At 40.9% G+C, this 27,597-nt stretch overlaps 1 protein-coding gene across 4 annotated transcripts in view; it reads left to right on the forward strand.

Moving 5' to 3' along the window:
- The window catches only part of NFKB1 (nuclear factor kappa B subunit 1), a 118,890-nt gene that overhangs the window by 42,109 nt on the left and 49,184 nt on the right, over positions 1–27,597 (forward strand). For all 4 annotated transcript variants that reach the window (XM_049632132.1, XM_049632134.1, XM_049632130.1 and 1 more), the window contains exon 6: positions 25,376–25,524. In XM_049632132.1, coding sequence (XP_049488089.1) covers positions 25,376–25,524 — 149 coding nt within the window. The remainder of the gene's footprint in view (positions 1–25,375; positions 25,525–27,597) is intronic.

Raw genomic sequence — 27,597 nt, forward strand, 5'->3', positions numbered from 1 at the left:
GGACACAGGTTCAGCCAAGGCACAGAACCTGCAGAGCAGCTGTTGTGTGTGAGCAGTGGGAACCTTTCTGGAACAGTCCTCATCCTCCGTTCCAGGGGAGGGAGGTATAACCAAGGGTGCCCACAATTACCCCTAGAATCCATTCCGGCAGGAACTTCAGAGGGAGGGCATTTAGATTTACTGCAAAGAATGCTATATCTGAGATTTACATATGCTACATGCTTATTAAAGTACATTTGTTCAGGTTTAACAGGGAAATATTACAGGCTCTGCCTTTTCCTCACCTATGGCCTCTTACTGGTCTGCCTCTCCCCTCAGACCTCACTCCCTCTCTCTCTTCCCATCACCCCTCTCTGTGGGCACACCACCCCCCTGAGATGCCTCTGAAAGGCTGGTGGCTCAGCATGCACTCAGTCACATGCAGGCAGCAGCAAAGTGTTGGGAGGCCACCCAAAAGCTATGGGGTTGGCTGTGGCTTGGGGGCTGCAGACCCCTAACTACACTTTATAGAGTGTGTGAATGTAAAACCTGCTTGGGTTACTCTCTTGATGATTGTCCAAATATGATACTTAAGTTAAATCATTAAAAAAAAATTTTTAATGTTTATTATTTTGAGAGAGAGAGACACTGTAGACAGAGTGCGAGTGGGGGAGGGGCAGAGAGAGCATTTGTACAGAATCCGAAGCAGGCTTCAGGCTCTGAGCTGTCGGCACAGAACCCAACGCGGAGCACGAACTCATGGACTGCGAGATCATGACCTGAGCCGAAGTCAGACGTTTAACCGACTGAGCCACGTGGGCGCCCCTCAACTTAAATCATTTTAAAGCAACTCTAGGAGTCTACCCAATCCTCCTTTTTCTGCTGGAATTTTGTGCCATGCCTGAAACCCTGTTTCTTTTTTTGTTAATGTTTTTATTTATTTTTGAGAGAGACAGAGAGAGAGACAGAGACAGAGAGAGAGAGACAGAGAGAGAGAGAGACAGAGAGAGAGAGAGAGAGAGAGAGAGAACGAGTGGGGGAGGGGCAGAGAGAGAGGGAGGCAGAGGATCTGAAGCCGGCTCTGTGCTGACAGCAGAAAGCCCAACTCAGGGCTCAAACTCACGAACCTGTGAGATCATGATCTGAGCAGAAGCCGGACACTTAACCGACTGAGTCACCCAGGCACCCCTAAAACCCTATCTCTAATAAGCTGGGTGTAGACTAGGCTTAGACACACTCTTACCATGTGGAGGTAATTTCTAGAACTCCGATGCAGGACCCCCTGGTGCTCTGCGTGCTTCTTTGCTGTCAGAATTCCATTTGGATTTCTAGAGCTTTGCTGTGTAAGTCTTCAGATCCTTTTTTAAAAATTGTTTTAATTACAGAATGCTTCAAGCATAATTCAAAAACATTTAAAAGTTGGTATAACAGACACCACATACACCATCTAGATGTAATAGATCTTAACATTCTACAGAATGAACTTCTGATCTCTGTCTCTCTAAAATGAAACGTAGTTACAGTTACAACCCCACCCATCTATCATTTTTTCCTTTTTCTTCGTAAGTGAACCAGTATTCTGCACTTTCATTCTCTGATCTGCTTTAATATTTTTACTCCATAAGGATGCTTCTATCAATACTGGCATTTTCAAGAAAATTAATTTTTACTGTCTTCCACCCAAATTTTCTATTCTATATCATGGCTCCTTTTCAGGGCAGATAAGGGTTAAAACCTGGGCTCCACTGAAGATCAGTGTTCACTTTGATCCTCCTGATTCTTCTTTATCATCTAGATAAAATTTATTCATTTACAATGTGGAGTTTATTCTGACTCACAACAACAACAGAATAACATTAAGAGAAAAATCCAGGGAGAGCACATATACAGACTGACTCTTAATGTCTCACCCTTTTTAAAGAAAAGCTTTCCTGTTGTTAAACATTTAATATTCTTTGATACTGTCCAGTAAAGTGTCTCTTTAAAGTTTCTTCAGTTCTGATTTCATCACGGAGCTCCTAATGGGAGAGGCTGGCAGAAAAGCACAAGTACCTTCCTCGGGGCCAAGCTTGTCCCTGCCTGTTTTTGACTCAGCAAGGAGTGCCAAGGAAGGCTCGTTTCCCTCTTTTTCCCGAAAGTTATGCATCAGATTTTTTTTATTAATCAAACTGCTTTCCTCTTCACAGAGGAGGAAGGGTGCCAGTGGGAGCAGCCCCATGGGGCTTCAGAAACTCTCAGTGATGGTCTTCCAGAAACTCCCCGTCCTCAGCTGATGGGATCATCAGCCTCCAGCGGGGCTCACTCTATGCCAGACAGAAATCAGTGTCAGTGACCTTCATTCTAAAATACAAATAGCTCCCCAGTTGGTATTTTTATTTTCTCTTTAGTTATAAATATCGAATGCAGTGGACTACAGCTTGAAACACAGCTGATGTGCGTGTCACTATTTTTAATCACGTGTTTTCTGAAAGCTGATTCTCACATATGTGTTCTTTCTTGAGTGTTGTACGTTGAACAGAAGGCATGTGTCAAAATGTTTAGGTCAAAACCAGCTTTTTTTGTTGTCCCCTGTGCCCACTTGATTTTTTTTTTTTTTTTTTTTTTAAGTCTCCACTCTGGTGCCTCTCATTTAAAAATCCTAAATGTTAAGTTCTGTCAAGGTCAAATAAAGACCGGCTGATCTGCTGTGGCATTTAAAGCTATCACATATCCTTGCATAATCTCCTTTCCTTTGTATAGACTTGTCTGATCCAGGAGGTTGCCATTATGAGGATCTAGTTTTAATACTAATTTGGAATAATTTAATCTGAGTTGATCACTAAAAGCAACAGGAAAGAAAATCACCAGTAATCCATTAGGCATGCATATAGAACCTGAGTTTGTAGCGTTTATTAAAATTTCCATCAATAGTTCTTTACTATTTGCATATATATGTTCATGTGGGAAATAATTATATCCCCAGTGTGCAGGGCCCTGTATATTGAAGAGAGAGCTTGTAACCTGGATCCTTTTTGGTGGTTTCAGAGAACTTTGGGACTTCTGAGTTTCTGTGCAGAATTTTATGTAAGCATATATACATTTTTGTGAAGAGATAGCTGTTTATCAGATTTTCAAAGGGATGGGCTCAAACATGGTCAGGAATCAAGGCTGTAGATTACATGTCTTTTTAGCTTTTTGACAGCAGCTAATTAAAAGACTGGTGTGCATATGTATGTATATAATGTCTTTGTCAATTTTTTTTCATTTGTTATTTTTGTACTTTTTAATTTTACGGTTATGTTTTTGCATTTCTTAATCCATTTTAAGTGAGTCAAAATACTTCAGGCCTCCAACACAAAGCTCTGGAAAGCCTGCCTTCACTTTGGCCATAGGGTGGAAAAGAGGTGAGATTTAGTATCACCAGACAAAAAAGGTGAATGGGCTTCACTGTTTTTTCTCTCTTGCCCTTCCATATTGATGGTGATTCAGCATAAAGTTAACCATTGATGATGGAAGTCAAAAGAGAGAAAATTCATTTAACAAATAGTCATTGAGCACTGTGTGTCAGGTCCTGCTCTAGGCAAGCAGGCAAAACTCTCTCCCATGTGTAACCACAATCTACACTTCTAGATAAATTTTCTTCCAATTAGTTCAGAAATTTTGCATTTGGCCCCTGAAACAAAATACTACCTTGTAGAATATTTTTAAAAATAGCCCTCTAAATTCACTGTATGTATTCTTAGTCTCTGTTATGAACTAGAGAGAGCTACTCATTAAGGAAACTTCTAACAGAGATCATAGCTGTGAGACTTAACTGTTAGAGATTATCAGGGAAACCACAAATTGTCTAAATTTTAAGTTTTGTTTTTGTCAGCCCTGGCTTGGTGATCTTCCTCTGCTGGCCATTCTCATTTCTCTCCCCTTTACTCTTCCCTAAATACATGATTATCCTGGGACCATTGTTCAATCTAAAGCCAATCTCTGATAGCTTCTAACTAACCAGTTACCAGTTACCAGTCTGAAGATTGTATAGTGTCTCCCCATTCCATTCAGGAACTCAGGTCTCATAAAGTCCCATAGCGGTAATTCTTCTTGCTAAGATGAGAATATTCTGGGGGCACCTGCGTGGCTCAGTTGGTTAAGCATATGACTTAGTTTCAGATCAGGTCATGATCTCACAGTTTGTGAGTTCGGGCCCCACATCAGGCTCCGTGCTGACAATGCGGAGACTGCTTGAGATTCTCTCTCCCTCTTTCTCTGCCCCTCCCCCGCTCACGCTCTCTGTCTGTCTCTCAAAAATAAATAAACTTAAAAAAAAGAATGTTCGGAAGTACTATATAGCCCTTAAATGTATAACACCTCCTCCTCCACAGACAAGCTGTTTCTCAACCTGTCAGCAGGTCTAGACAGGAGGCTGTAGATGACCCTGCAGTCTCCATCTCCTCTCCTCACCTTCAGGAGGGTACCAGATCAGAACCCTCTGGTCTGCATTTGCCTCTCCTGCAGGTGGGCTGGAAGGTGCATGCGGACTTTCACAGACAGTTCCTCTCCCCTTTAGATCCCCATCCACCCAACAGAATGATTTTGAGAATGGATTGTTATGCTTACTTTCATCATCTCATTTAGTCAACGCAACAATCCACGCAAGTAGGTTATCTGATCCTCATTTGATAAATGAGATAATTGAAGCCTGGAAAAGTTAAGAAGCTTACCCTGAGTCTCATAGTCTTTCTGGGTTGGAGTCCAAGATTTCAGTTCAGACAGTATGATTTAAGAGTCTACACTCTTAACCATCATGGGATACTATTCATTACTAAAATATTAAGGGTTTGTCCATAAGAGACTCTTAAATACTGAGAACAAACTGAAGGTTGATGGGAGGTGGGGGAGAGGGGAAAGTGGGTGATGGGCATTGAGGAGGGCACATGTTGGAATGAGCACTGGGTGTTGTATGGTTTATTTGACAATAAATTATATTTAATTAAAAAAAAGATAGAATCCTAAGAAAAAGTTTGAGAAAATGATAGGAAAGTAAGAAATGATAAAAGATTTAGAGTCAGAGGGAGCAGACAAAAGAAAAATATGAAACATCACCCTTGAGTGCTATAAATAATTATCTGAAATGTTTATCAGTAATTATCTAACATAACAATAATGATCTAAAATAAATGGTCTAAATATACAAACTAAAAAAATAATAAAATAAAATAAATAAAATATTAAGGTTTTGTCTCTACTCATGGGGGTCCTTTGAATCTATGCTTCTCTGTCATTGGTGTGCATCAGAGTCACCCAAGAGTATTCTAACCACAGAGATGCCTGGGACCCGTTCCACATATGCTAAATCACAATGGGACATTTAGCCAATCTTGGATTCTATGATAAGTTCTAAGGACTTATATCATACAAGGACAAGATATAACAACAGGTAAATGAATAGGCAAATCATGGTATAACTACGGAATGAAATATGCCACTGCTTTTAAAAAACTAACATGAAGACTGCAACATGGAAAACTGCTTATGAACTAATGTTAAGAAAAAAGCAGGATTCCAGATTAAAAATATAATCACTAAACTGATTTGCCTTAGGGAATGAGTTAAAATCAAGATTAGAGACTGTCAATTTCAATTATTAAATTGAAAAAATAGATCTGAAATAGTTTCCTGGAATATAGCACAGAAAGATGGAAAACTTGAAAGAAAGGGTGAGATAAAGGGTATAGGAGAGAGAGTAACAGGTGTCTGACTGATGTCCTAGAAGGAGGTAACAGAGCTACAGATCTCAGGTTCTACACTTACAGGTTCTAGGGCTGGGGTGACATCAGCTGGCTTGTGGACCACACTGTTAGGCTTTAAAGCATTGGTTCTAAAGTCAGTTAGTTCAGGGCTGGGCATGCATGATGTTGATTCCTAGTTTTGCCACTAACTTGCAGTGTTACTCAACTTGGCCAGGCCTCAGTTTCTTCATCTGCAAAGTTGAGACAAGTGTGTGTATAGGATATGTGTATAAATTGTACCTACTGTATAGGATATGTGTATAAATTGAGTTATTCAATGCATGGCACATAGTAAGCACTTAAAAATGATAGTTGCTTTTATTTAGTATACCCAAACACACTAATTTGAGTGTTGAATGGCAACTTTCTGATTGGTTTATGGAATCACGGAGTTACACAAAAGCTTCATCAGTCCACTAATTTATTTGTAGCACAACCTCACTAATCAGGATTGCTTCCACTCTATTTACACCATGTGCTTCCTTCTATCTGGGGTTAGTAAAGTAGGAGATTGCAAAGAGAAACTATACCAAAAGCTTACTTTTAGATGTAACACATGATCTTGTTTTTGTTTTTTTTTAATGTTTATTTACTTCTGAGAGAGAGAGAGAGACAGAGAGAGAGACAGAGTGCAAGTGGGAGAGGGGCAGAGGGAGAGAGATACACAGACTCCAAAGCAGGCTTCAGGCTCGGAGCTGTCAGCACAGAGCCTGATGCAGGGCTTGAACTCATGAACAGTGAGATCATGACATGAGCTGAAGTCAGACGCTTAACTGACTGAGCCACCCAGGCGCCCCTGTAATGTGTAATTTCTTATGAAGATCTTATAGGTAGCAGGATTCCAGAAAGGAATTTATTAAACATTCGTTAGGTTCCTTAACTGTATTATATTAAACACTATGCACATGCTAATTTAATTTGCATGAGTATTGTATTAGTTTCCTAGGACCGCCATAACAAATTACCACAGACTGGGTGGTTTAAAGCAACAGAAATTTATTCTCTCATAATTGTAGGAGCTAGAAATCCAAAAATAAGTTGTCAACAGAGCCATGCTCCCTCTGAAGCTCCAGAGAAGAATCCTTCCTTGCCTCTTTCTAGCTTCTGGTGGTTGCTGGCAATCCTTCACATTCCATGGCTTATAGCTGCATCACTCCAATCTCTGCCTTTGTCTTCCCATGGCTGTCTTCCCTCTGTCTCTCTGTGTCTGAATCTGTCTCTCCTTTCCCTTATGAAATATCAGTCATAGCGTTTCAGGCCCATGATAATCCCATATGACCTCATCTTAATTAATTACATCTGCAAAGACCCCATTTCCAAATAAGGTCACATTCTGAGGTTTTGGGTGGACATGAACTTTGGGGGAGCACTACTCATCTCATTACATGGATGTTATGTCATTAAGCTTATAAACTAGTGGCCCTAAAGTATGGGATAAAGACCATTTTAGTTCCATTTTGCACTCAGAAAGATATTTACATGTGTATATAGTGTTCCCTTGTATATTGTTGGTATATATTTAGGGAGTAGTAGAAAAGTTAGAGAAGTTTTCCAGTATTTTGAATAATTTATTTAAGAAAGTAATTTCTATGATATTTTTCCCACTGAGTAGTTGTTGGGCCTTCAGTACAGTTGTGTGCTGGTAAATGTTTAGTAACTGGCTCTCCCGAAGAACAAAGCCCTGATTTATAGTATTTGTCAGTTTCCTGCATATAAATACTGCCACCATGGTCAATTTCAAGCTGTCAACGTGAAGTACTGGCTTGCAAAATTTCTGCAAATTTAACAATCAACTCCTGTGAGCTGGTCAAACCAATTTCATCCATACCACTGTAAGGTTTCATAGAGAAAACATGAGATCATATCCTAGCCATTAACCCCAATGATCAATAGTCAGATCAACAGAAGATCATAAATTGCTTCATATGAGGTGCTTTATTCATGCATTACATGATACCAGGGACTTTGCAGGATCTGAGTAAACCGATTAAGTTGCTGAAGTGAAGACATCTGTCATATAGTAGTTAAATAGGGCTGTGGTCTAGTGAGCAGAATACCATACTTAAAAGCAAAAGCTGGATCTCACTCGAGATTGTGCCACGTATAGGTGATGTGATCTTTTACAAGTCGCTTAATCTCTTCAACTTTATTTCCTCATTTATAAGACGAAAATAAAACTACCTACTTTGCAGGAATAGTATTAGGATTAAGTGAAGTAATTGACATGAAAACAGCTGACACATCTATAGCTTTAAATGTTCATTCAAGACATGTTTATGTTTTTAATTTAAAAAATCATGAAAATGTCTATAGCATGATTGTTAGTTCCAAGAGGGCAGGAATTGTTTTTCTGTTTTTTGTTTTGTTTTGTTTTGTTTTTGTTTTTGTTTTTGCTGCTGTATCTCCAGCACCTGGAATAGTATATAGCAGGTGGCCAGTAATTTGTTTGGATAATGAATGCATCATCAACATCTCAAAGTGCTAGAGTGAGGCTTCCCAAAAGAAACACAAGTACTATCATAATGTAGCTAAAGAAGACACCATTAACATGATGTAATAACATGGAAACATCACATCTTAGACCAGCCTTCAAGGCTCCGCTCCAGTTGCTGCTCTATATCTCATTCTTCCCATCTCACCAGTCTTCTACTCCTTTTCCTCCCCTACCACACCTGACCAGGAATCTGGTGACCCATGTCCTAGTCCCAGTGAGTTGGGACACTATATCTTAGACCTTAGCCATGTCTCCAACTTTTCGGAGTTGAAATGGGTCTCTTCTGCCTCAGATTCCTCAGTGGACTCTCTCCATAACAAATCTTTCATACCAGTCTACTCCTCCTAATATCTTTCCCTTCTTGGAAAATGGCAGCTGCATCCTTTCAGTTGTTCCAGGCAAAAACCTTGGAGTTGTCCTGAATACCTCTCTTCTTCTTGCACTCCGCATCTAACCCATCAGGCAATCTTATTGGCTGTGACTTCAGAACTGCCCCAGTATCTCATCACTTGTCACCGCCTCCACTGCTGCAACCCTGGTACAAGCCACCATGCTCATCTTTTTCTCCCAATGGTTTTAGCATCCATGGATGATTCTCTCCTGAATTAATTATTACTAGCAATTGATGATGACCTTGTGATTTTCTATTTATATCATTCCTTTTACCTTTTGTGAGTTAGAATTCTGCTTTAAAAAAAAAACTTCCTCAAAAAAATAAATAATAAAAAAATCAGAGCTTTCTCTTCTTCACATTCCATTAAAAACTTTTTTAGTATCAGGAGGTACTCATTGGTTATTAGTCAATGTATTATAAGCCATTCCTGTCATTATTTATTTTGATGGTTAAATTGGTCCCAGTCTTGGCCAGTGAGAGTCATTCGTACTAGCTCCTCTGTCCTTTTGCTATGTCCCCACTCAATTTTTGAATACTTCCTTATTTCTGAAATAATAGAATGCACTCGGCTCATCCTATACGTTCCCTATGCCAGTCCTGGGATTCTCCATCTCTTTAAGAAGACCTGGTTCCTTTTACTGGAGAAATTTCCTTAGGCTTTCAGTAGATAAAGCTAGAAAATTCATTTTTAAAAACAGGTTTGAATTTCTGCTGATAGCTCTGATTCCAGTCTAACACCATAGGCTTCTTCCCTTCCTTCCCCCATTCCATATTTGTATCTCCTTCCTCCAGTAATAGAAACCCTACTTGCCAGTGATATCAGTGTACTTACTCATTTTGCTCAGCCTTATGGCACATACAGAATAGCTTCTGAATTGCTATTCCAATGTCAGTACTAGTACAAGCTTACTAACTAGAGTTCAGACTTTCTTTGCAGTTCTTTTGACCTTCAAATATATTCAAAAGAGGATATTCAAGTTCAAAAATCTCTTGGATTAAATTTTTATCCTTCTATATGGTTTATGGTATCATTGGGTTACACAGTCAAACTTTTCGTTCGTATTCAGTTTTAAGGATTTCCCATCCTTATAGATTTAATTTTATTTTTTTTAAATTTTTTTTTTAATGTTTATTCATTTTTGAGACAGAGAGAGACAGAGCATGAATGGGGGAGGGGCAGAGAGAGAGGGAGACACAGAATCGGAAGCAGGCTCCAGGCTATGAGCCATCAGCCCAGAGCCTGACGCGGGGCTCGAACTCACGAACCGCGAGATCGTGACCTGAGGTGAAGTCGGACGCTCAGCCGACTGAGCCACCCAGGCGCCCCTGTTTTTCGAATATCTATTTATCAATCTCTTTATCTGTCATTTATAGGAAATTAACTAGACTTTTTTAGAAATCATGGTGAAGTCAAGTTTTTTTTAACTTTTTTTTTTTTTTTTTTTGAGAGAGAGAAAGAGAGGTTGTGTGTGAGCGCAGCACATGTGAGCAGGGGAGGGGCAAAGAGAGATGACAGAGAAAGAGAATCCTAAGCAGGCTCCACGCCCAGTGCATAGCCTAACCTGACTTGGGCTCAGTCTCATAACTGAGACCATGACCTGAGCTGAAATCAAGAGTCAGGATGCTTAACCAACAGAGTCATCCAGGCACCCCTGCTTTATTATTTTTAAAAATAAGAATATAGACAGGAAAGGAATCAGAGTCTTGATATAAATTGTGTTCTGGATTACTAGTTCAGAAACCTGAATCCATCTAAACCTAGAACATTCCATGTATAGGTTTCAAAGGCCTCTTGGCTGTCCTCCCTTCCTCACGCTCATGTAGTACATGTTTATCTAGTGCAGCCCACATGCCAGTCAGAGTGCTGAGCTATGTTCCATGGTCACACACATGAATGTGATCATTTCTGCCCCCGGGGTTACATGGAAACAGACATATACAGGATGATAATACAGCTGTTACCCAAAAGTTGCCGGAGGGATGCCTCTTCAAAGGATGCTCTGCAGTGTGTGTGTGCAAGTATGCGTGCATGAGTGTGTGTGTGTGCGTGCGTGCGTGTATATTGGGGAGAGCCAGGGGAAAATGCAGCCTTACTTGAGATCACCTCCTTGCTTACATACTTACAATCCCCACCCCCACCCCCAATTTGTGACAGAATGCTCATGGCATTTGATAGGTGTATTTCCAAACCAGAGGCTAGAGAGCTGGATATCCATCTCAGGCACCTTAGTAAGAACCAGTCACACCAAATGTACCTCTATGTCTTGTTTTACAGGATTTCTAAAGGGGTAAAATAGTGAGATGCTGGTGATCTCTGGATTGGTACTTAAGGGGTTAGCAGTATTTCTCATTCTGGTGATGTCAACCTAGAGGAAGAGTTCCAGCCTCGAGATCTTTCCCTGACCACTTCAATTTATTTTATCAGTGCCTTCAATGGAGACCTTATCACATTTGCAGGAACATGAAGTGATAGATAACACAATTTAAGTTCAAATTAGTTTTGAAAAGCTGGGTCAAAGAGCTAAATTCTTAAGCAGTTACATTTTAAAGGAGATGAATGCATCCAAAAAGTAAGTAATTCCCCCTTAGGCGGCATTAACAGAAGTATGCTATATAAGACCAAGGAGGTGGTGGTCTCACTTCCACTCTTTGTTGAAAGAACACACCAGAAATATTGTGTACACTGCTGGGCACCACATTTGTACAGAAATAGAAAGCACCTTGAGTGTGTTCAGAGCAGAATGGTGACAGAACTCAAACCTTCTTCAGAAGGGAGTAGTCATTGAGCCTGAGATTTATAGCCTAGAGAATTCGGCTGTCATCAAATATGTGAATGGCTATCAAGGGAAAGAAAAGATGAGCTTTATCCTGTCCATCACAAGAGGATGAAATAAATGGAATGAATGGAAGCCCCAGGGGAAAGAGGTTTCCTTGCCACTGGGAGTTAGAGCAGCTGCCTGAGGGTAGAATGTATAGATAGCCTCAGGATGAAGTTCATGGTCACTGGATTGGTTTATAAATAAACTGGAAGACTACAGAGCAGGGAAGCTAACTCCTGTTAAGATCCTTTACAGGTCAGAAAATTTCCTTTTCTTTTTTTTTTTTTTTAATGCCTTTAGAAAGATTTTTTTGCTTAATAAATTCGTAACTGTATAATAAAGGAAATCAGGATTTGGTTATAGGGCAGTTACACTTTTCTGGCAAATCCCTAAAATGATAGAAATTAAGAACTTGCAGAACATTTCATCCAAGCAGCAAAGTGTATGATTTCCTTCATATGCTTTGTGTTTCAGTTACTTTATACAGACTGAACAATAGGAAGTTATCACATTGAAGGGTTTTTTTGCAGGTTTAAAGTCCTGCCATTTTTCCAGATTCCTGGCTGATGTTATTTTAGAGCTTGTTAGAAATTTTGGTGTTTCCCCCTTCCTCATTTGCTTACATCATAGTATGTAGATGCTACAACATGTTGGTTAACCTCAGTCTGACACTTAGGTCGCGTTTTCTCTTTTGCTCCATCAATGTCTGGGATGTAAATTAGCCAATAAAATGGCAACAAGAAATCAGACAAAGAAAATTTCCCAATTCTACTCACTCATAATTCTCCTAATTTAGTAGGGGTTTTCCACAGGAAATCACGGAAGAAGAGTTGAAATGCCTTATCTTATGTACTTTCCTTCTGAAGAAAGGAGCCGTTAATTGTCTTCTTCCCAAAGTGGTCCACATTTTTGTACAGGCAGCTGTATTTATTCCAGTACAAATTAAACATCATTTTATGATGTCTCTACGTACTTTCAGTCATTGAAAGCCAAATTATTTAATTACTTCTTTAACCAGTGGGTTTCCATGAAAGTGATAGAATAGCTTTTCTAAGCAAGAAAAATATATCATGAGGATGGTTGTATGCCTTTAAGAGGAAAGAAAGGAGTGGTTATCTAATCCCAAATAAATTTGAGTATCAGAATCAGAAGATAATCTTAATGATCTTAAATCAAGTTTGGGTCAAAAACAATGTGTTGAGAAACTTTATTTAAAAACAATGTTAACAACTTTGATTAATAATCTCTATTTTCAAAGAATAAATAAATCAGAAACCTAAAATTATGGTTGGTCTGATCCTTCTGATTATTTTTATGTAGTGTGTATGCATTAAAAGAAAAAACTTTCGTAGACTAAAATTTCTCCTTCTGACTTTGTTTTGCTTGTCTGTTTTTTCCCCTCCTTTGTGTAACTGAAGCATTTCTAACATATCCCCAGAAAAGACAGATCTTTATTATCAGGACTTGACTGCCCAAGGCGGCACCTTCCTTGAATTAACTGAAAATAAATACTATGGGTACTCATTTTCAGTTTTAATGACAAAAGTTGAAATCTTTGCCTAACATAAAGGTTTTCTTTGTCTCTGAATTTTGATTTTCCATGCTATCAGAGGCCCCAATGCAACAGGTAATTTGAGTGTTGATTGTATGTTTTCTCAGTTTGTAACTGTGGTGAAATGTTTTTAAAATGTTTGCAATTTTAAAATTAAGTTTATCTGTTAGGTTCCTTCCAACTCAGAAATTCTGTGATTTTAAACTTTTTTTTTTCTTCAGTTTGAAAATGTGATCTTTGGGCGTTGTCCTGTGTGTACTTTACATATAAGAAAGAATCATAGAATTTTAGAGCTGGAAGATGTCTCAGACCTTATATAGTAATTCTGCAAACAGAGAATTCCGGGCCCAGGAGAACAGGTGGTTAACGCAGGGTTGCAGCAGGAACTGATGGCTAGAACCCTAACTGCTCACTGGAGCGCTAAAACTCAGCACCAAAAATTAACCCAGACGTACTTCTCTGAAAATTCGCAGACTTCAGGAGAACATTCTTCCACCAATCTACGAATTTGGAGGCATTTCCATTAAGCACAATTTATTCATACTGTACAAACTGTGCCAGCATCCCTTTTGTTTTCTCCCAAACCCAGGGTCACACTTGAAAATAAGTTACAGCTTTAGATAGGTTAAAGTTTCCTGATTTTGCACTTCTGGGATATTTTTCAGTGATTCGACAGCATAAACGGACACGGTAAAGTTAGGGCGGCTTTCGGGTGGGAGGTGCCGGCGTGTCTCTGGGATGCTGGCCCGGAGAGCCCTCCTCTGTCGCCGCACTGACAGAGTGTAAGCAGGGCTGGTGAGTGTGAGGTTCACCGCCCCGATCTCACAGGGCCTGTGGTCAAGGCAGTGCTTCCCTCCTCCCAGTCTCACTTCTGTTTTACCAGGAACCTACCCTGCTGATTGTTTTCCACCCATCCCACCACGTTGGCCGAGCCCCTGCACAACTGGGAAATTGCACGTCAGGGTTAAATTTCACCTGAGAATTTAACTTATAAAAATGAAAGATGTAGCATCCCTGCAGCCGGTCTGTGTGTAAATGGCAGTTATTTTTCTCAGTGGAAAAGCCTAAGGGAGTCCGAGTGCTTCAAAAAATAGTCTTCTAAGTAACGAAGACGGTGCCAGGGGTCCACGTCCCAACTGTGATTCCAAGCCAGGGAGTTAGTAGCGTTAGGAGAATTTCACAAGTTTACTGGCCTTTTGTTGAAACTTTTTAGAAACTCCTCAGGGTGATCCCTCATGGTTGTGTTAGTGAGACAGACCCTATCACAGGACAGTAACACCTCTGCAGAGACCTCCCAGACCTCCCAGACCTCAGAGTGAGACAGCTTGCTGGGCCCTGTGTCAGCTGCCTCCAGTCACTGCTGGCCCAGGGCGGTTGAGCACTTTGCTGCTCCTTCGTTCTCCGGGTAGCCTGAAGCCAACGATTTATTCAGTCGTTAGTTCTTTTGTTTATTTTTATTTATTTAGTTAGTTAGTTGGTACTGAAACCCAAGATGGAACCAGAGTCATTAGTTCTTTTAAGAAGAACTTAAAAGTTTCTGTGCTGAGGGTTGGGGACATAGAAAGAAGAATTAAGTAGCGCCTTTGTCCTCAAGGATCAATCAGTTCACAGAAGAACTGAGATATGTCCTTAAAGACCTGAAATATGAAAATATTGTGTTTGTTCTATTCACCACTACATAGTCAGCACCTGTGACTGCCATGTAGAGACTGTTGAATAAAGTTGTTTAGGTTTTTGTTTTTTGGGTTTTGTTCTGTTTTGTTTTTTTGAATGGAAGAATGAATAACCTGATGGCCCCAAGACAGACTTGTAAGAGCCAGCTAGTTAGGTTGGTCATAGAAGACTTTGAGGCAGAGGTTTTGGCCTGAATCTTGAGGGAAAGGTAGAAATGCAAAAGTAAAGATCTAGCTCGAGGAAACAGCACAAGCAGAAAAATCCGCAGCAAAGCCTCAAAAGTAGAAATCTGAGGGGCACCTGGGTGGCGCAGTCGGTTAAGCGTCCGACTTCAGCCAGGTCACGATCTCGCGGTCCGTGAGTTCGAGCCCCGCGTCAGGCTCTGGGCTGATGGCTCAGAGCCTGGAGCCTGTTTCTGATTCTGTGTCTCCCTCTCTCTCTGACCCTCCCCCGTTCATGCTCTGTCTCTCTCTGTCCCAAAAATAAAATTAAAAAAATAAAAAAAATAAAAAAAAAAAAAGTAGAAATCTGAGGTTGAATGGGAATAATGGATAATTCTGCTAGCATGAAGAGTACATGAAAGAGAAAGGTGGGAATAAGGTTAGAGAGGTAGGACAGGGCCAGATTGTGTATCGCTCAAGAATTTAGTCTGGGTTTTGTGGGAAATGGTTAGATTACTATATAAGTTTCAGTATAAGACTGATATGCTGTACTCAGCATTGTGCTTTAGGAATACAAACTTGGTAGCAATGTGCTCAGGGACTTTGGAAGGGAAAGGCACAGGGACACCAGCTAGAAGAACTGCAGTGATTCTTCAGGAGTTAAGCTCAGAGTTCAGGTTGAGATAGATGAACTAAGGCAATGCAAATAGAGAAGAAAGACAATTGCCAGAGATTCTAGAGGTATGACCTGGTCGAAATTTGGCAGCTGATTAAAATGTGAAGGACAGCAGAAGAACCTAGGATGATAGGGAGGATTCTGGTGCAATTGTGTGGAAGGTGGTGGTTTTGTCTATCGGCCAGTAGAGTAGGTTCGAGAACAAGGGCGATTAGTTCAGTCACGGGCAAATTGAGTTATAAGGATGTCATGGACAGGAAGATGCTCAACAAACAGCTGAAAGTGTTACAGATGCTTAAAAGGAAGATAAGCACATGGGATTGAAATTAAGGAGTTATCTGCATGGCACAGACAATGAAATCTGGGAAACCAGATAAGAGCATCAAGAGAGCGATCATGGTAAAGATTAGAAGTGGACCAAGGGCTAGATCTCTGAAAAGACTTCTCTTTGGGGAGGAAGGAGAGCACCTTAGCAGAAGTGTCGAAAAAGTGATAGGGGGGGCAGTTTCTAAGAAGGAACAGTAACACACACATCCCAGATTTCTGAGAGGTTACACTGGATGAAGAATAAGAAATGGCTGTTGGGTTTGGAAACGTGGAGTCAATCATGACCTTGACGCACTTTTCATTTGAGGGATAGGGGATTTAGTTAATTTACAAAGGGCTACAGATTCAGTAGGCTACAGAGGAAGTACAGCGTGGGTGATCAGAGCTCTGTTTGCATACTTGGTAAGGAAAAAGAGAATGGCACTGAAGCAGGCATATAAGTACCTTTTAAGAACCTTTCTCACTGGGTTATTAAAGAAGATGAAATTAAAGAATCATTCTGTATTTCTTGGTGTAGTGCCTGGCCCATAGATTTGAATAAATGCTAACCTTTACAGTTGTCATCATCATTATCAGGAAAGGGATTTTTTAGAATATGGAAAAAGATTATACATGTTTTGTGACTAAGAGGAAAGGTCCCCTTGAGAGGAAGAGAGAGGTAATTCAAGGATGTCTGGCATAAGTATGGCACTAGGCAAAAACAGAGTGGTCAGCTCTGGAAACGGGAACAGACCTACCTTTCTTGGAATTAGGAGAGGATATGTGAAGTAATAGGGACACTTTGAGCCTGGGGAGCAATAAGGAGAAGGGAGGTTAAAAAGATTCTCATGCAATGGCTTCTACCTTCTCAACAAAGTGAGAGGAAATCTCAACTGCAGATAAACTGCTTAAGACAGGAAGACACAAATAAGAATCACTGTCCTAGGGGCACCTGGGTGGCTCAGTCAGTTAAGCATCCGACTTCAGCCCAGGTCATGATCTCACAGTCCGTGAGTTCAAGTCCCACGTCGGGCTCTGTGCTGACAGCTTAGAGCCTGGAGCCTGCTTCAGATTCTGTCTCCCTTTCTCTCTGCCCCTCCCCTGCTCATGCTCTGTCTCTTTCTATCTCAAAAATAAATAAAACATTAAAAAAAAATCTTTTTAAAAAGAACCACTGTCCTTTATTTTGTGCCTGCCACGTATCAAGAACTGTACTAGACCCTTTAAATGATCTTCTTTAATCCATGTGAAAATTCAGAGATTATATATTTGTATTCACATTATCCAGATGGGAAACCCAGTCAAAAAGACTAAGTAACTTTCCCAGGAGCACACAGCTAGGAATGGGAGGAGCCAGGACTCAGAGCCAGGTCTGTCTGACTCCAGAGCCTGGTCCTCTTTGTTGAAAGGGAGCCCAGTAGATTGAGATCTTGCAGGTGTAGCTGTACTGTATCATGATAAAGTCCTGCGGGTGGTTATTCCTGTCAGTCACCAGAGTGAACATCAAAGAGCCTTCTCACAAGAGGAGGAAGGGACGGTGAAAATGGGGTGGACCAGAAATGCGAATTCTGGGTCCCTGAGGGCAATAACAAAGCAAAGAATAATGATTTGAGGCAGGTGCTAAGACTCCAGCACAGCAAAAGAATGCCTGATGGGCAACAGCAGTTAGGATGAAGAGAGGAAAGTATGCGGGGGTGTCTTGGACTTTAAGAGCTGCTAGCTTGGGTTTCCCAGGGAAATGATTTAAGAGTGACCTTCCCTTCACTTTCCCACAGCTGCCTGAATTCCTGCCACTCAGCAGTTACCATCCTGTCACCATCCTGGGGTTCTACAACCCCTACCTAGACACCCTTCTACCAACTTAGGCTAATGTTCTGGTGTATAATAATCATGTTCTAATTTAAATAGCCTATTTGAGAGGTGACACCAGGATCTAGCCATTTTACTTTTTTGAAAAGACAAAATAACAAGAGAAGGAATATAATTGCCTTATTTCCACTTCCTACTTGATACAGCTCTTTATGTTTTAATCAGTTGCCTTCCATGGATAACATTTTAATTGTATCTTAATTATTTAATTGTGCATTCACTAGACAATTAATTATTGAATGCTGACGATGTGACAAATATTGCAGGCACTGGAGATTTACCCAGGAAGGAATCAGTGTCCCTACTCTGATAGAGCCTCTATTCTAATCGACAAAATATAAGTAAAATGTGCAGTGAATTAAATGGTATTTAGTAGGAAGAAAAAGCAGAAGAAAGGTGCAAGGAATGCAGGGATTGGAGTGGTCAGGTTTAGACAGGGGTAGGGTGAGCAACGAAAGTCCCCCTGAGAGAGTGGCATTTCTGCAAAGCCTGAAGGAAAGCAAGAGAACATGCAGGTTTCCGGGGAAAGGGCGTTCCAGGCAGAGGACACAGCAGTGCAGAAGCTCTCAGGCGGGAGCTGAGCTGGCCAGGTCGAGAACAGCCCGCAGGCCCAGGCCGATGAGGCCGCCTGGCTGGGAGCAGTAAGAAACAAAATCAAAGAGGAAATGGAGGTGGGGGTGTCAGTTCACCCAGGGCTGTTAAGATGGAAAGACACTGGAGGGCTTGGAGTTGTTTTTCTTTAACTTCTTATCATGGAAAATCTTAATCATATATACTTGGAACAACATAATGAGTCCCCTTGTACTAATCATTCAGCTTCAACAGCTTTCACTTTGGGAGGACTTTGAGCAGAGGAGTGACAAGACTTGGCATGACCTGACTTGAGCAGGATGGCTCAGGAGACTAGGCAGTGGAAAGTGGGGCAGGCATGGGAAGGAGACAGATCACGATGGCTTTAAACCAGGGAGCAGCAGTGACGGTGGTGAGAAGTGGTCAAGAGTCAGGATATCTTTTTGAAGGACTGACTAGATATTATATATTTCATGCTTTGTTCAACAACAGCAAAAGAATTTGAGAATGCACATAGTGCAGCGAGGAAAGTAAGAGATGTAGAAAAGAAATGGTACCAGAATGCCACTGTTTCAGCCTAAACCCAAATCCCAAAAAACTGGCTTATAAGTGAACATTTGTAACATACTTCAACCCTAAGTTACGTATCGTGTACTCCTCCCGTGTTCTTTTGCAGCCATGGATAATTGGGCCATATGAAGGGTAAAGATTTATTTGTAATTTGTTAATGAGGTAATGACACCTGTTGAGGTACAAGTCCTAACAATTCCTGAAGAAAAGTGTTACTTGATTCTCTGAAAGAATCATGATTTATAAGCAGCTCTCTTAATGTAATAAAGCTGAAAATTAAAATAGAACAGACAAAAAAATTTTTAGGTCAAAGTATGACAGAAAACTCAAAGTTTTAAAGCAGAAAACTCAAAGTTTTATGTAGACAGAGATTTTATTCCTCTCTCTGTGTTGTGGATAACACCCTCTTAGCATGTTTTGTTGTCTTAATGGCATGGTTTGTTTGCCTTTCTTATCCCAGCCTAACATGTGAGTCATATGTGTTGTTGGTCAAACAAGTAGGGCAATAAACAAAGTAAAAGAGTGTGACTGAATCAGGGCAAAGCCAGGAGCATTGTTGGAGAAACAACCCTGTCATCACCAATGAATGTGTTAAAGAGTATATTTTCGCATTATCCTACCTAAGAACACCTCACTTCACGTTCAGAAGGCATGGGACGAATTCCAAGGTCCCTCCGTGTCTTGGCTGTTCGACCTTGGGTTACGTTGCTTGTTAATCTGTCTGAACCTCTGTCTTCTTATTCGCAAAATGAGGATGATAGTGCCATCCCTGTCTACCCAAAAGGGTTGCCGAGAGACCTAAGGAGAAACGGGCCCTTTATAAATAAAAGAGAAGAAAAGAAACTGGTGCCTCTGTGGTACCCGCCACGTGCCAGTACATCACAACAGCCATCTGAGGTCACATCATTGACCCGTTTTGTAGATGTGGAACGTGAGGCTCAGAGAGGTTGCCAAACTTATGTAAGGCCACATGGGTGGAAGAAGAAAGAGCTGCGATTTGATCCCAGATTGGATCAGCTTTAAATCCCTTACCTGAAAAAGAAAGAACTAACCTTCCCAAGCATCTTCCTACTCTACGCCAGAAACTGTGTTAGACGTGGTTGTGTCCTATTTCCTTTAATACAGGTTATTCGATACTCCCTGGGTGCTTGACAGATAATAAAGAACAATAACATCGATTTGTCATCACTGAGAGAAGACATATTATGAAAACTGTTACTGTCCTTTTTCTCCTCTTCATGCTCCTCCTTCTTCCCTCTCCCTGTGCCTCCTCCTTCAACTTCTTGTTTTACAATCTGACTTGCAACCCAACAGGGAAGAATGAGGGCATGGTTGAATGATGTCTGTGGCATGATTTTTTTAATGCGGAGCCTTGCAAGAGGACAAGTGTACTTCTGCCACCTCACTACTGACCCTGAGACCTCCTTTCTCACAACACACACCAACAAAACCAAACGAACAGGTTATTCAGGAATAGCTGTCATGTACCAGCACCGTACTAGGCAAGGGAGAGCTGCACCACACTGGGCAGACTGGACACACACAAAAGAGAAAGTCGTTGAGCCAGCAGTAGCCAACGTAATGGAAAATGTGAGTTGGCTGTGGCTTTGGACAGACGGCTTCAGAAGGCTTCCCAGCACTCCGGTTATGGGAATGGTGGCAGTTCGCTTCACCTTAATGTGCCTCACTTCCCTCAGCTGTGGAATGGGATACCTCTACTGACCCCACAGGGCTGATGTGAAGATTGGCTGAGTAAACATACTCCCTTCCCTTTCACGAGAACAGTATGTTAGGAGGTATTGGTGTATGTGCTCTGGGAGTTTAACAAGCAAGAGAGATAAGCCAATAACCCTTTAGTTGCCAATTGGTGTTACCACCTTCTTGTTGTAATCAGTTGATTTGGTGTTCCTGCCCCACTCCAATCACATTCTCCCCAAAAGGGGACAGTAGTGGGTTTTTGTGGGTCAAAGTGGTGAGGAGAGTGTCATGGAAGATTCATATTTAGGTCTTACTTTGAGGAATGAGTGGTTCTAAATAAGAAAGAGAAGGGAGGGACACCCCCCGAGGTAGTAAGGAGTATGGTTGGGGAGACAAAGAGGGGGACTCTCACCACAGTGCCTTTGTACATGCTGTTCTCCCCGCTGGGAACACTCTTCTCAGCTCCTTGTCTCCCACCCACACCTTCCTTTGTTACACTCTTGCCCTTCTTTCAGAGCTCAGCCCTCATTACTCCCTCAGGAAGCTTTCTCTGACTTCCTGACCAGGTCAAATCCCCATTATGTATGTCTTTTGTAAGGGCTTCACAGTTAGGCATTTACATTTATTTGTGAGATTCTTTGAGTAGTATCAGCCCCGCTCTTTAATTCCCATAAGAACAGAAGTTCTATCTGTTTTGCACTCACGTTGTATCCCTTCACTCCCTGACCTACTGCATGCAGTGCATGAAACTTAGAAGGAGCCTAATAAATACTGAATAAATGGGTACATTTTTGGTTATCAGTGAAGTAATAGCCTGGAGAGGAGAATGGGTTTATCCTTGAGTTTGCTAATCCCATTAGGTGCCAAGCGATGTATTCACTCACTTAATCCTCAAACAATTTGTGAAATCAACTGCATTGTTCCTTTCATTTTAAAGATGGAGAAATTGATGTCCAGAGATGTTAACCATCTTTCCCTGTTGACCCGGCTCTGATAAGTGGCAGCAGAGGGATTTGAGCCTGGCAGCATGACTTAAGAGCTCTTGGATTTAATCACATTGCTCTGCGGCTTTAGCAGTAGAGGACAAAGTTAGGTATGCAAGTAAAGTTAGTGTAGATTTCTGTTTGAAAATTGTGGATGTTTTTCCTCCTTCTTCCCACCAATTATCATCATCACCATCATCCCTTCATGAGAAAAACTAAGCAGAAAAGAACTACTTCATGTGTCACCCTCATACATTCGTGTTAACTCTTCTGCCAGTGTGATGTGGTCGAATTTACTCAGTAAGTAAACTGGACATTTCAAATTCTAATTCCCAGAAAATTTTAGCCTAGTTAATCACCTCTTAAGAACCAGTATGAACTTTGCTAGAGCATGTCAGAGTAACTTGAAATAAAAGGAGGTGATTTGACTCAGTTTGGTATTATCTGCGACACTAGGTTTCTGGTTTTTACTCAAAAAGCCCGCGGTCATCAGTAGGTATTGAGTCATAAAGCTCCTGGAAGAAAGGTTTAATTTCATCAAGGGAGCTGAGAAATCCTGAGCACCTCCAAGAATGATAGCTGTTACTGTAATAACACAATTATTACTAGAAAATTAACAAAGACCAATAAAATATGTCACGTGAGGGGTGGGGGGGGGATGGAGGGGGAACTTACCCTAGGAATAAAAGTGGCCCGAATTGGTCTTTTAAGACAGAATTTTTAAAAAATCACCTCAGGGCAGGTGTATCATTTAATATCTCCAGGGAGGGGAGTCCATTACAGGGATCAAGAAGATAATAGTTAACACTGTATATTGCTCTTATTTGCTGGGCCATGTTCTAAAGACTTTAACATATTTAATCCTTACAACGAGGAACCAAACAGTGCCCAAGGTCACACAGCTAGTAAATGGTGAAACTGTCTTCAAACCTAGCTAGTCTGCCCCTGGAGTACACGCTTACAGTGTCTCTCGGTCGCTGATTACTCACATTTTCACCTTTGTCTCCCTCGCTTCCACTGAAAAGCTTAACTTATATTTAAGCTCTTAGCATTTAAGAGCCTGCTATGTTCAGACTCTTTCAAAAATAAACCCAGCCTTCCTGGCAGATACAGTTGCTTTCTGTAAAGGTAATTTTCAAGGGAACCACTATTCAAAGAAGTAAATGGGAGGCTGAATAAAAATAACCAAATTCTCTGTAGAAGACACGAATTTCTGAATCAGTTGCAAATAGCTCTCAGTCATGGTGGCATTCTCTGAAACACACCCTCCTCTAAGGTAGAATTCCATTTTCTTCATCTGCCACATAACCTGAAAATAGTATCATTTTTTTTCTGTCCCCGCACTTCAGCTTTCTTCTTTCAGTCAGTATTTTGGAAAGTCCACAAAACCCAGGGGCCTCCCTGTCGTTGCCCTGTGGTCGATGTAAAAACCAGATGATGCCATGCTGACCTGAAGTCTTTCAAATGGATCAAACTTCACATTAGTCACTGGCAACTTTTTCAGGTCCTTTTACCTCAGAGACTACTCAGTTCCTCATTCTTGCCACCCTTCGCTCATGAAGTAATAGCAAGAAAAAGATGTGAGTACTTTTTGAGGACACCTCCCACTCTTTCCTTCAGTGCTAGTGACTGATTCCTTCCCAGTGGGGAAATTGAAGGGTCCCACTATCCAGAGCGATGGGGCTCTGATCGCTGGATTCCTTCCGATGTTCTGCTTAGGTGGAAAGCCTCCCTGATTTCACCCAAGTGAAGCATTTCATCATGCCTTACACTGTTGCATTTCTGTGCTCCATGCACTTAGAAGTGCAATTACATGGTCTATTTAGTGCTTTTCACTGTTCATTTACTGCTAAAGAAGTCCCTGTAGAATATGTCATCATAACAAAGGCTGATCTCACATGTTGACACCATGGCCCTGAACTGGCATCGGCAATCCAGGGGGTATGCAGGCACAACAGCCAGTTTTGGAGCAAACCCGAGCTTTTCATTCCCTGTCCTGTCCTGTCCTGTCCTGTCCTGAAGGGCAGAGGCTTTCTTCTGCATCCTTTAAAAGGGAAAGCAACCAAGTTCATAATTATTTGTATGCCCAGAAGGCTTTTTTAAGTGCTGTACCTATTTAAGAAATTATTTATTTGTGCTTTGAGCTGGTGGTCAAAAACAAGTTTAATCCTTAACATTCTTAGTGATGAGTTTGCTCTGCAAGGACAGAAGGCCACTTCTTGGGAAGGAGCATTACAGGGTTTGAAAGCAAACTTTAGCAGCAGCTCTGGGCCGAAGTTCGGGCAAAGAGGCCCTAGGGTTTTCGAGGGGAGCTGCACTATTGATTAGAAAGGATTCTGTCCTTTGCTCAGGGCAGGAAACTTCTCTCCCCCAAACCCTCTGCCAAACAGTCCCAGCCCTGATCAACTTCTTCTCAACTCTTGCAATGAGAGATTGGACTGGGAAAAAAAAATCCATACTGAAAAAATCCTAACAAAACCTTGCCTCAATGGAATATGGATCTGTTTGATGGTATTTATAGGAGAAGTAGACTGGTTGAAAGGGATTCTGTCTTTTTCCAAGAAATTTAATTGGCAAGTGTAGGTTCTTCCTCAAGTTTATGTCAGAAAGACTTACATCAAGGATTTGTGGCTAGATGGGATTCCTGTCCACTTTCTTTTCCTTCCAAGCTATGGGCTGCTTGTACAGATTAAAATATCTCTAATGATCATATGGTTGGGAGATCCTGAGTTTAGGTTCACTCACTCCCTCAAAGGGAGAAAATATGCGCTAAGGAAATAGGGTGACGAACTCTTCCCAGTGTTAGCCTGAAAGCCCTGGGAACCCCACCCCCCACCCTGTCCCAGGCAAACCAGGGTGCCTGGTTACCCTTTGAGGAAATATAGTGCCTTTCCAATAGTTTGGCTGAATTTATCACAGAATTCTGCCTTGTGGGATTCAGAAAAGTAAACATAAGGCAAATTGGTCTATTCTGTTAGTATGATTTTAATATTGGGGCTTTCTCAAGGGAGGAATCTGTGGTCTACTTGCTACAGGGGGCTGGAGGACCAACTAGAGGAGAAAGGGTGTCCAAGCTGTCTTTGCTTTAAAATGCCATTTTCTCCATGCTACTTCCTTTTTATTGCTGTTGTCATCATTTTAAAGGCATAACACTTAAAAAGATGAGTTATCTTAAGTGGAAAAATATGGTTTTATAAGACAAGCGCTAAGTAGGTGTCAGATCTAAGGATTTGCACGTAGGAAGTGCATTTATTTGAATTGACGTACTGCGACCTGGATATACGTAACTCAGTTGTCAGAGCTCATAGCAGAGAGCGCTGCCAAAGGCTGATGTGTCCTGACCGAGGACATTTCAGAGCCCCTTCCCTGGCAAGACTCCACCTCCTGCCTAATCTCATGGCAGAGACTCGAGGTACACTGTTTCTACTCCTCTCTCTCCTTCTATTTCCATCAATCCATCAGTCCCAAATCCCTTCTCGTGGATCTTTTCCCAGCACCCATGGCTGGCCGTTGTGATGAGGGTGCAGATGAAGTGTGTTCTTGGTTAGTAGGAAAGGGACGCTTCATGGCTACACAGCAGCCGAGATGTGCTATTCCAACTTTAACAGTACATGCAGCATTAGAAATGGCCTGCTGCGGGAGTGTATCCTCTCCACACACAACAACTAACAACCGGCATTAGCATTTTAATTGATCTCCATCCCACCATTTGCTCCTCACCCAGTTTGAAAAATGGAGCTGCGGTCCTATATGTATAGGTATGCCTAATATTGTATCACGTACTTTTTATACTTACTGGTTTGTCTTAAGTGTTTTTCCATGCTACAGTATAGTCAGATGTACTAACTTTTTCAATGTGCTTCTCGTATAGATCTGCAACTATGTGGGACCTGCAAAGGTTATTGTTCAGTTGGTCACAAATGGAAAAAACATCCACCTGCATGCACACAGCCTGGTGGGAAAACACTGTGAGGACGGGATCTGCACTGTAACCGCCGGACCCAAGGACATGGTGGTCGGGTAAGTGAGGGTGGATGATACCTTGGAAGGTATGATCAGATAAACATGGCGCCCGAAGGCTTGGAACACACCCCTTTCATTAGGAACCTGCCCAAGATCCTCAGAGGGCCTTAAAATGAAAAGGTGAGTTCTCACTTGAACTCCCAGGAGAAAGATTACCCACATGTCTGGGTTTTCCTGACTTTGTACCTGTGGTCCTGGCCAAATTATTTATAGCACCCCCTTTCGAAAGTGGCCCAGAGGGGATAATAAATTATGGTTACTTCATGTATGAAGCATTTGTACCACTTTCAGCAGTATCTTCCTTCTGGAGATAAAGATAAGGACTAATTAGAAGAAACCTAACTGTGGCAGAAATAAACACCTTGATGATTCTTTTAATGAACTAATGAGTTTGGATTTATAGCGTGAACATTTTCACCATGAAATAGATAGATAAATATTGTTTCAGCTCTATGCTGTTTAGAAAGTGTGCTCAGATTAAGAAGCCAAGGAATGCAAATTTGTTTTGGCATTCATTAGACTTGAAATGTAAATACAAAGGGACATACTCATTTAAGAGTTAGACAGATAGAACAAGGAATTTTAAGTGAATGAAGTATTACAAAATAAATTCAGCCCAAAAGGAGTAAGAAATTTTAAATTAATTTTGTTTAATTTTTAAGAATGTCTTCTAGGGTGTCCTACTGCTGGTTTAAACAGTCCATGATAAAATCCCAGTTAATCTGGACTATTCACTCAAAAGAAAGGAATTATTTATATCAACTGTAATTAAGTTGATGGTAGCATTTCAGGCTTTGAATTCCGATCAAGTTTTAAGTTGGTTGTTATTGGGGAGGTTGAACTTTCATGTTCCTAGGTATTTCTTTGTTTGACTGTGAAGATATTCAAGTGTGAAAAACCTAGAGAGAGAGCTTTCTTTTAAGTCACTAAAATCTGATTCTTTTGATGTTAGGGGAAAAAAAAAAGACTCTAGATTGGAGGAAGAAGTTTAAATTGATTTGAAAAATTCTGTTGTGCTTTATATGAACTTGTTTCAACATTCTCTTGAAAGACTGGCCTCTTTCCTGTTGTATGTCACAGTTGGTTCCTCGTCTGTTTTGGACTACTCTTTACAGTTCCCGACTGACCTAGGAGAGCTTTGAAATGCAGGGTAATTGTCAGAGTTTCAGACTAATTGATCACTTAGTGTTTCTGCGGATTTACCCCAAAAGGCTGCTGTCAGTTTGAAGTGTTGGTTCTGTTTAATCTGTGTGATAATCACAGCCTTTAGAGGAAATTATAGATGAAGTTCCTTACTAATAATATTTGTTATTATAAAGCTGCCAGTATGTTGTCTATAATTTGGTGTTTCTGTGGCTTGGCTTAGTAATCTTCCAGGGTTTTAGAAGGAACTAATGGTTATTTAGTTTTGAGACCTACAGCGAGCGGGAGTAGAAGTTCCCTGTTTCTAAGGAAAGGGAGGAAATCCTTTCCTCTCTTGTAATGGAGTTCCGTAGTTGGGAGAACTCATTCATTCACTCATTCATTCAACAAACATTTTGAGCATCTACATGACCTAAGTTTGGTTATCAAGATGTCTCATCATAGTGATGCGGGATTCTGTGACCCTATACAGTTTCACTGAGAAATTTAGTCAAGAGGATGCCACTTAAAAGTTACAATAGATTCAGTAGACTTTCCTTTTCAGAATGTTCTATGAAACACTGATACTCCTTTTATAATCGATTTTTAGCTGAGAAACTTATGCTTACAGTGTTTCCTAAAATATAATATTTCCTTCATGATTTATTTGTCTCTCTTACTTTTTAATTTTTTTTAAGTTTCCGATGTCAGAACATGTTACATGTTAGTAGAGAGAATATCAGGCTAGGAGTCTGGAAACCAGAATTCTGTTTTCATTTCTGTCACACTCTACAGTAGGATTGGGGGCAATTTGCATGACTTCCTGAGCACTTTAACTTCTTCTCTTATACAATATCAGCATTGGGTTCCATAGTTTATCTCCAGGCCTTTTACCTCTCACAAATTCTAGTCTGAATTATTAGCTAATACTACGAAATTAACATGAGC

The sequence above is a fragment of the Panthera uncia genome, chromosome B1 (assembly GCF_023721935.1).
Source record: "Panthera uncia isolate 11264 chromosome B1, Puncia_PCG_1.0, whole genome shotgun sequence".
Lineage (NCBI taxonomy): Eukaryota > Metazoa > Chordata > Mammalia > Carnivora > Felidae > Panthera > Panthera uncia.